Below are 10,180 nucleotides of genomic sequence, written 5' to 3'. Positions count from 1 at the left end.
GCCAGGGCGTGAAGGGGCTTGCCTGCCCCTCGCAGAGGGAGTCCCCAGCTCTTCCTTTACCCTCCTAGTTTTGTCTAGAACAAGCGAGTGCCCAATTACAAACTCCTGTTCCTGGGCAACCAGCAGCCTGCTCCCTATTTCCTCTCTGCCTGCTCAGTGTTTGAGGAGCTTCCCGGGGTTGGGCTGGGCTGGGCCAGGCTTTTGGGGGGCAGGGGGAGGGGGCAGGCCTGGGTGGCTCCTTCTGGCAGATGCATCTGGCTTTGCTAAGCTGCAGCGCATCTGCAGTTTTAAACTTGGCTTGTATGTGTGCGTGCTTCTGCGCGAGACCTTCACCCTCCGGCCTGTTGGCAGCGAAGTCCAGAAGGGATAGGGTTTGAGGGAAAGGCTGTTAAAGAGGCTACAGAAAAGCGTGCTGGGGAGATCAGACAAGAAGATTAATTGCCCCAAGAAGCAAGGGGAATGTTGATTTTTCATGGTGTCTTGCAGCGTTTACTCCAGCAAAAGCCTGGCTCTGAATTTCTCCACAACAGTGAAGCCTGGCAGAAGGGTGCTTCCAGTGACCTGTCCATCCTGCTCATCTGCTTGAAGCATTCATAGGCTCCTCCGCTGCCCCCCAACCCCCGGCTTTGCCTTGTGCTGTGAACGTGGTTCTGTCTCGTGTCTCCTGCCTCCCCTCCCTTGCTTCGCTCCCCAGCTTGGGTCGCATCTGCTGAGCGCCCTGCTTTCCTCTGCAGCCAGTCAGGATGAGGCCAACGGAAGAGGTGCCGTTCTGGGTAACCCAAAGCACCTGCAGCTGCCAGGGGGCGCTGGTCTGCTCCATGCCATCCCCTGCCAGCCATGCATTTTGTACCAGTCTATAAATAAAAATATATAAATAAATATAAATATAAATATAAATATATAAATACAATATGTGAAGACATCTTACTGGTTTTTATTTTGAAATGATTTCTAGGCTTGTTTTGGGGTATCTGTGCTGCCTGTAACGTATTGATTGACCTGTTTTATAGGTGCCTTTTTATTAAAAGAAAAAAAAACACCACCTGCCAGGAGCCTTCTGTGGTGTCTTTATCTCTACAGGTGCAGGGACTGGCCACTGGACAACTGGGTTGAAACCTCGCCACCCCCAAGTTTTGAGAGGTACCTCCCACCATGACTGTTAGGACCCCTCTTCCCAAGGCCTGCCTTAGGCACTTCCTTCCCAATTCTTTTAAGTAGTTCTACAGTCAAATGTTTTGTTGTTATAAATGGTGGGGGTTTGTCTTATGTATTAATGTTTTATATTTTTAAAAAATTCACCATGGCAGAAGCTTCTCAGAGGAGGAGAAGATGCTCTGGCACTCACTTTGGGGAGGAGCTCCTGCCTATCCTAGGCGAGGGTGGGAGAGAGGGCTGTGCCCACTGGGGGCTGAGCAAAATGCCACCTGCTTCGTCTCCCTGAGTCCCTGCTGTGCCCGCTGGGGCTTCCACCTGCCAGAAGAAGGGGTAAAGGAGGAGATCTGTGGCAAGGGGAAGGGCCTTCTGCTCTGCCCATGGGGACTGTGGAAGGACCCCAGGTTGGGGAAGCTGTACAGCACCTATCCTGGGATCCTCTCTGCTGTCCTCTTGGGGGTCACTTGGGTCCAAAGGGGCTTCTCCCCTGCCTAGGGAGACAGGGGTGTCAGGGGTGGCTGTCCAGCCATAATCTACAGTCAGAAGAGCAGAGCGCACACACCCCAGTCCCAGAGCAGCCCTTCCGGTTGTGCATGTGGTGAGTACCACGTGGCTGTGGAGGGACGTGAGGCTGGTCAGGGTGGAGAGGCTGCAGGGGGAGAGAGCAGAGCCTCTGAGGGGCAAAGCGAAGGGGCCTCTGATCTGCCTTTGGTCAGAGGAGGGCAGGTGGGCCCAAGCTCTCTCAGCACCTGAACTGCCCCTTCTCCAGCACAGGTTGGATGGTGGAGGTGTCCGTTTCACAGAGGGGACTCTGCTGGGCATTTCTGGTGGGGGATTCCAGTTTGCCATCCAGGCATCAACTCCAAGGCTGCTTGGGAGTTTGTGGCCGCCTGACCCAAGTTATCTCTGGTCCGACTCGCACTGGGGCCCGCACATTAGGCCTAGTTTTGAACTTGGGACAGTGGTGATGTCATCTAGAGTTGGGGGATATTACCCTTGCCGTGGACTGCCCCCGCCCCCCGCAAGCTGTGCTGCTTCCTGAGCCACCTTTCTTGGGTCAATGGCAGAAGAAGGGAGGAAGGCTCACACTGCATTTATTTCACACAAGGGAAAGCACAAGAAAAGTTCACAATCTATTTCACGCATTCTTCTCAGAGAATATTTGCAGCAGAAGTACAGTATTGCTGAGAATTTGTTACACGTAAGCTCCTCTGATCCCTTCCCCATCTAGCTTGGGATTTTTAGAGGTCTGTGAGAGGCGTTGTGATTGCTAGCAAAGCTAAACCTGTGAATGGGTCCTCAATCGTGCAGTTCTGGAAGCAGTGTTCAGAGAGACCAACGTGGCAAAACAAAATGGGGTTTCTGCTGAAAGACGGCAGCTGCAGGTTTGGCTGCCCGCTGGCTGATGAACTCGGCGGGACAGAGACCAAGTTCCTGCTGGGGGCAGAGGAGATTCTCATCCGCAACTGCTAGTCCCACATGCAGCCGAGATAAGAACGCAGCTTGTGGGGAAGCCGTCCTGTGAGGGACAGACTGAAGCAGAAAGCAGCCAGCAATGGCCTTTGCCAGGGCCTGGACCGTGGGATTTCCTGCTCCAGTCCAAGATGCATCAGATGGCAAGTAGCTCAGATCTGGGTTGATAGGTGCCACGGTGCTGCCGCGCCTAGGCATCAACACTGACCGCGCACAGGGTCTCCTGGGCCGGGTCCTGTCCCTTTGAAGAGCCCATGAGAGGCCGCCATGGTTCTCTGGACTCTCTCTCAGCTGGCTTAAAGGGGACTTTGCTGAAGATTTGAAAGCCGAACCAAGTCCTGGAGCTGGGTCTCACCTCTCCATCTCTAGTTGCATTCGGGGGGAAAAGACCTGGGATCCAAATATCCAATGTACCCTGGAGGGAGGCAGAGAGGAGACAGCCCTGCTCCCAAGTCAAACTAGATCTGTGTGTAAGCACCGCATGCTGAACCATCAAGGTAGCAGGACTCTTTCTGGAGCAGGCTAGAGGAGGTCAGCACAAACCATTCACAGGCTCCCAGGGAAACAGCAGATAAGCGATCAGAGACAATCTGCAGAATGTATGGTGGGCTTAGCCTCTACTTTGGATCCAGGTCAGGCCCAATGCTTCTTCCTGGAGCTCCTGGCCAGCTGGATCCTTCTGAGAAGCCAACTGACTTAGCACGCCAGAAGACACGGCATTTCCAGAACACGAGGAGACTGCTTGCCGAACAATGGATACGTTGGTCTCTGTACTGCTCTCAATTCTGCAGGTGCCCAGAATCTCCTGCAGGGCATTCTGACTCAGACAACCCAAATCATGCAGGATTCGACAAAAGTCATGACGGAACCTGATGCCCACAAAGGCATAGAGGATGGGATTCAGACAGCAGTGGCTGTAGGCAAGCATCTCGGTCACAGTGATGGCACTGCCCAGCCCTTCTTCCACTGTACACGTCTTCCCCATGACCTCCAGTTTGATAAGTGTGTCCCAGAAGATGACAACGTTGTAAGGGGTCCAACAGAGCAGGAAGACGCTGGTGACCGCAATGGCCACCTTGATTGCTTTCTGCCGCTGCAGCCGCTGAGACTGGCAGAGGAGCCTCACGATGGCTGTGTAGCAATAGCCCATGACTCCCAAGGGCAGGAAGAAGCCCACCAGGTGGTAGAGGAAGCGCTTGGCCAGCCAGGAATTGATGCCATGCGGGCCGTACTCCGTGAAGTAGCAGACGCTGAGGTTGTTCTGCTGGGCCCAGACTTCTGTAAACAGCAGGTCAGGCATGGCCAGCAGGAAGGAAGCGAGCCAGATCCCCAGGCAAGTCAGGTGAATGGAGAGGCCACGCTGCCTCTGGAAGGTCTGCAGGGCGCACACCACGGCCAGGTAGCGGTCGACACTGATGCAACTAAGTAGGAAGCTGCTGCTGTAGAAGCTCATCCGGTTGGCAGCACTCAGCAGCTTGCAGAGGAAAACTCCAAAAACCCAGCCGGCTAAGCTTTCCACCACACCAAAGGGGAAGGTGAGCAGCAGCAGGAGGTTGGCGAGGGCGAAGTGCAGGAGGAAGAGCTCAGTGGAAGTACGGGAACGTCTGCAGCGCCACAGGATGACGATCACCAGCAGGTTGCCCAGGCTACCCACCAGGAAGATCAGCAGGTGGGTGAAGGGCACCAGGACATTCTGGAAGTGGTGTGTGGGCCTGCCCTCCGCCTCAGGGCACAGGTAATCCTCGTAGGAGTAGTTCCCTTCACTGTCCGTCAGGTTGTACTCATAGGTCTGGGGAAGGGAGAGACAGGGATAGGGGACTTATGGGCGGGCGGGCTTCACTGTGCTGGCCCTTGCAGATGGAGGCTGCTATCCAGACCCTCTCCCCCGTTTTCCCCCCATCCTTGCCCCCTTCTTCTTCCAAGGGGAGGCATCATTCCAAGACATGGAGCATGCTCAGTCCTCACCGGACAAATGGGGAGTGTGCTGATTGGAATCCAGGTGTCCCCAAGTTGTTTCTAGGGGCAGCTTTTACTTTTGCCCCTCAAGATACTTAAAAGCAGCTTCTCAGTGTCTGAAGCAGACAGCGAACGAGTTTGCCTACCCTTTTAAAAATATCTGTTGTTTCCAGGCACCCAGTCTAGTCTACAATTCCTCTGTTGCCCATCTCAGCAGCCTTCGTGCTGACCGACCGAACAGAGCAGGAGTGGGCAGTCTGGGCTATCTAGCTGGGGCCCTCGAAGATGAGTCACCCCAAGCGGCGCTGCCGCCAAGCACCTTGGCCCAGCACTGGAGCCTGTGTGAACAACAAACAGGAGGGCAATGGGCATCAACCCCTGATATTGGCTGACTTCATGAGCAAACGGATTTAGGCTTTGCTCATTGGGAAGTACAGCCAACCTGCACATGAACCAGCAGAGCAGGGAGATTTCTTTGTATCTGGAGAGAAGAAGCTGATACAAGATCCTTTTTTTTTTCTGGAGGGGAACAAATCTGCCCAACTGATTCTCTTGCACTCTAAGCATATGTTGGATTTTCTCCTCTCTTTTTTTGCGGCACTTTCACAACCCAGTTAACTTCTGCTTAACTTCTCTAGCCAACTTCATGAGCCCTGCATTTTTCAAACCATAGCCCTTCCCAGTCTTTGAAGGGGCTTTTTTATAGTGTGAAAGCTGCCATTTCAAAAGGTGAAGAGGAAGCAGATGTTGAAATTGAGGGGGTGGGGGTGGGGGTGGGTTCATTGCTCTCTTTCCTTAAAAGATGAAAAAAATGTGCGGGTTCAGCAGCTTAATTAAATTTGAATTTAAAAATGGAGTTGCAAACCAATTGCAGTCTTATAACGGGATCCTACATGTTTACTCAAAAGTAAACCCTGAGAGAGAAGGAGATGAACATGAAATGGAAACACAAGTGAGGGAGAAAGCAGGTATCCACAGAACATTTCCCCCTTACCTGCGGGGGGAGGGGGGGGCTGTTTATCCCTTTCACTCTTCACATGCTGAAAGCCCGTGCAGTTGTTTCACCCTTTCCCTCCTTCCGTGGGGGGGGAGGGGGGGCACACACAGCAATGCAAAGTTTACAAGTTAATCCCAAAATTGTTGGAATCCTCTATAAACTCCCAGATTAATCCAAACAGCTCAATTTTCAAGGTAGTTTCAATTAACAAGAAATTTATCTCCAAATATTCTGTTTGCAAAGATAAGCCCTAAGGTGCTTTTGACTACTTTGGGTGGCCATGAGAATTCCTTGGCCTGGTTTATATATCATGGTATATATAAACCACAGTTTCTTGAATAAGCCACAGTGCCTACCTTCACATATGTCCAAAAAATAAAAACAAAAAACCCCACACCTTATTGGTTATTGTGACTTCACAAACCAGAGTATGGATAGCTGTGGGTCACTGAACCCCCTGCCTCTCCAAGGCCCAAAGCGTTGGATGAGTTATACACTCAGAAAGACCACATCTAAATCTCGTGCTGCATAAAATGAATAGGGAAGCCACCTGATCGCCTGAAACTGCAGATGCCTTCCTTACAACCTCAGCCTCTCTGCCTACGGAGGCAGAAGATGAACTGGCCTTGAAAAACAAGCCGGGCCGCTCTTCCCCAAACGCCACCCCAAGACGCCCAGCCTCGTGGGAGCTCCCGCTTCAGGGTTGCTCCTGGTCAGCTTGGCTCCAGCAGGGCAGGAGTCCATGCCAGCCCCAGCTGAGGGAAAGAGGGAGAGAAAAAGAGAAGTCAGTTCTTCTCTTTTCTCTCCTGGGGGACCGATGGGTTCTGCTGACTGGCCCTCAGCGGAAACCTCACCACACTCTGCAGTACCAGCTTAACTACCCCTGCAGATGGCTCCTTCCGGTTCTACCGAAGCCCATCATCCTGTTGCAGAGCTGCTCTCTCTGCTTTATTAAGGGGTCCTCTTCAGGCTTCTCCCAACACTTCCCTGCCCCCCCATACTCATGGAGGGGGGCACAGCTCCTGTCGTTTGCCTCTGTGTGAATCCATTTGGAGATCAGCCAGTAAACAAAAAAAATGGGGGGGTATTAAGCAGCCACTTCCTTCTGAAAGTACCCCCTTGAGAATTTTTGCAGCAGGCCTCCAGGGGCTGATTCCACCTCAGAAGACCAGGGGCTCAAAAACAGGAAGACGCCAGGCTGAGGGGCTGCCCTCAATAGAAGCCACAGCAGCTCAAGAAAATCTGCGGCTCAGTTCACTCCCCTCACGCTTCCCTGACCCCATTGCAGCTGCAGCTGGCCTCTTGCACCCATCCTCCTGGAGGTGCACATGGACATCCATTCAGGTTTTGAGCCTTTGGCAGCAAGCCGCTTCCAGACAGTGCAAAACCTTGTGAGATGCAGGCCGTCAACCCCCCGGGTACAAAGTACCAGAAGATCCAAGAGCGCCCGGCAGCAGAGGTGCCACCACTGGGCAATCCAGCTTCCAGTTTGGTCTCCTGCCCAAATCATAAGCATTAGCAGCTTTTCCTGAACTAAGCTAAAGCAAAGTCTTGGGGTCTCTCAAAGACAACCTGGTGCTCCAGCCGCATGCTTCGTGGCAGACACAGCTTCCCTCCGGTAGAATTTATCCCAACCAAAGGATAGGGCGCCTCCGGTCCTTTTCAGTGGATACCGATAAGCCACCCAGAGGGATCCTCCATCCTCTCCAGCAGCACCTGCAGCCACAGCGGCTCCCACCAGGCTGAGCACCCGCTGGGTAACATTTCCCTCTGCCCGCTCACGGAGCCAGTCAGAGCAGCGGCCGTCACTCACCCAGTTCATGACGCTCTCCAGGGAGATCCTCAACTTGCCCATGATTTGGGAAGTGGTGGCAGCAGGGCACTCGTGTCCTTTCGGCAGAGAAAGGGCCAAGTGAGGAAGGCCAGTGAAGAACAGGAGCCTCCTGATTTGCAAGCCAAATTCAGTTTCAAGATTAACTTCCTGTTTGGGACGCCACGGCGAGTGCACATCTCTCATCTGTCTCCTGAGTAAAAGGCTTTCAAACTTCTGTATTATCAGACTGTGAGGATGAGGACTTTCATCATTCGGTAAATAAAACTGTCCATTATATGTTGCTTTGTTTTTAACAAGCGATTGGAATGGCGACCAGACCTAAGCATTCAACAGCTGGTTCAATTTCAGCTACACCACTCTCTGCCGAGGCAGGCAAGATGGCGGAGGAGGATTCTGCTGCTGCTTTACCAAAAGAGATCCTGGCTTAGGTACGACCCTTGAAGCCGATCCAACAAGATCAGGCAGAGCTTAAATGTGATTTAAGACCAATGCAAGAAAAAACGGCTAGCTGTGAGGATTGTTTAAATGCCCATGAGACTATATCTCAAGCCAGTCATCATATTTTGGATAAATGAATTACTTATCTGGAGTCACAATGGCGTAGGAAAAACCTACGTGTGGTTGGTATTGAAAACCCTCCGAGTCAATCAAACCTGGCCGAATTTATGGAAGATTTTATCAGAAAGCTCCTTTGGGAATGAACTTTCCAGTCCAGACTGATCATGTGATTAAAATTCCTTTAATGAGAAGGAAGACTGGAACTAGTTCCAGTATTATTATTGTGCAATTCCTCTGTGTTTATTATTTATATATCACATTTATGCAGCCGCCCACCTCACACAAGGCGACTCTGGGTAGCATACAGCAGTTGAATAAAATAACAAATAGATAAAAGCAATCATCATAAAAGATAAAAAAGTGATTATTAAAATGAAAATGTTATCAAAAATTTTAAAACTCATAAAATATACAAACCCCATGGAGAGAGCAGAATATCAATTACAGTGGAGCCATCTAAGAGTGTCTCCAGTTCCCAAAGACCCCCAGGCCTGACGACACAACCAGATCTTGAGGGACTTCCTAAACAGGGAAGCATGGAAGGGGCGAGCCTCACTTCAGTGGGGAGAATGTCCCACAAGGAGAGCACCACGGCAGAGGAGGCCCAGCTCCTGGGATCCACCAGATGCAATTCCCTGGCCGATGGAACCCATAGGATACCTTCCCTGCCAGATCTCATGGGGCGGGCTGATGTGGTTGTGTGGAGGCGGTCCCTCAGATAAGAGATGAGATCTTATGTATATTTCACCAGGAATCAGTAAAGTCTCCTTTGAAGTGGGGCTCTAGTCAAAGCAAGATATCAATTTATCCCCATTTTACAAAAGAGGTTTCAGAAAAGGGAAAGATGTTTACAAAAGCTCGAAGTCTTGCCAGATCAATACAACTTCATGTGTTTTCCAGCTACGTTCTGTGTTAATCAAGATCAGATTCACAAATTTGATAATCCCTTGAATGCAGAGATCTTTATCCTACATTTAAAATCTGCAGATGGACAAGCTTGATTGTGTTTTATTCTATGGAATCTGCCGCAGGAGAAGTTGGAGTTTGCCTACGGTAAAAAAACTCAGTTTAAAAGTCTACATGCCGGTACTTTTTTTTTTGTACTATTCGTGTTTGTTTTGCTTATTTCTGGAGTCTGAGCATACCGCCAACTCTATCGCTTATTTTTAACACAGTACTCTTTTTTTCTTCTTCAGTTAGTAACGTTTGAAACTTCCATAATTTTCAGTGTAAGAAGAGAGCTGAAACCACCGCGCCATCCCCTTTGGGAAGTCAACTTCTGTGATTTTTTCTTCTTCTTTCCTTCTTTACATATTTTTTTTCTTTTTTCTTTAAGATTCCTTTTAATTTTTTATAATGTTGCTTGGTTTTTTTGTTTTTTTGTATATAATCGTTTTTCTTTTTTTCCTTTAAGTATAGATTCTACATACACATAAAAGAATGGTTAAACTGAGACTTCATAGAGGTTCTACGTCTGTGAGCAATACTAGAAAATATGTTAAATATTTAAACATAGAAAAGTTTATTATTAGATATTTGTTAAATGGTACAGGTCATAAAATGAATGGCATTGAGAGAATATTGATAAGCGGGCCAAAATAAAATTTATGGATGAAGGTAGTTTAAATTTTAAAGGGTTGCGAGAATCCAAGAAACAAAACGTAACCTTAGCATATTCAAAATTGTTAAGGGCAGATATCGCTTATCTACAAAATCATTACACAGAAACCCTTGCGGCGTTCCGATGTTCCCTTCTGCGGGCGCGCAAGGCGCCTCAGCCGAAGTCGGCCTCAGGTGCGCTCCGCGCGCGCGCGCGAGGCAGACGCGCATCTCCCGTGTCTTTATCAAGGGCTGAGCACGAAACTGGCTCCGCGGGCCCAGGTTTTCGCGCCGGTCGTTCTGCTAACGCACACCCGCGAGCTTGGAGGGGGGCGGCGTCCCCGGGAACCAGAACTCCTGACGGGGAACGCCGGGGGTCCGGCCGGGCCTCGGTCCGGCGCCCTCGCCCGCAGCGTCGCCGCGCGGTTCCGAAGGAGAGCCGCGCCGCTCGCTCTCGCCCGGTGCCTCGACATAACGCCGCCTCGCCGGGAGCCGCCGCCGCCGGGCTCCCAGCTCGGCCAAGCCCAGCCCGGCTCGGCTTCTCCTCCGCGGGCGGCGGCGTCCGGCGGCCACGCTGCCCCTCGGCGCTGGGGCTCCCCGCTCCGCGCCTC

General features: G+C 51.1%; 1 protein-coding gene across 1 annotated transcript; it reads right to left on the bottom strand.

The window, feature by feature from the left end:
- Positions 1-899: 899 nt before the first annotated feature.
- CXCR5 (C-X-C motif chemokine receptor 5) lies at positions 900-7,800 on the bottom strand. The gene is made up of 2 exons (XM_007424264.4): positions 7,392-7,800; positions 900-4,414 (listed from the first exon to the last, which is right to left on the bottom strand). Exons 1-2 carry the CDS (start codon positions 7,593-7,595, stop codon positions 3,236-3,238), a joined length of 1,383 nt encoding a protein of 460 aa, XP_007424326.2. The 5' UTR covers positions 7,596-7,800; the 3' UTR covers positions 900-3,235.
- Positions 7,801-10,180: the final 2,380 nt, after the last annotated feature.

The sequence above is a fragment of the Python bivittatus genome, unplaced genomic scaffold (assembly GCF_059951505.1).
Source record: "Python bivittatus isolate LINGU-HERP-01145 unplaced genomic scaffold, Pbiv_v1 ctg000320_np1212, whole genome shotgun sequence".
Taxonomy (NCBI): Eukaryota; Metazoa; Chordata; class Lepidosauria; order Squamata; family Pythonidae; genus Python; species Python bivittatus.
This window is presented reverse-complemented; position numbering and strand designations above follow the sequence as displayed.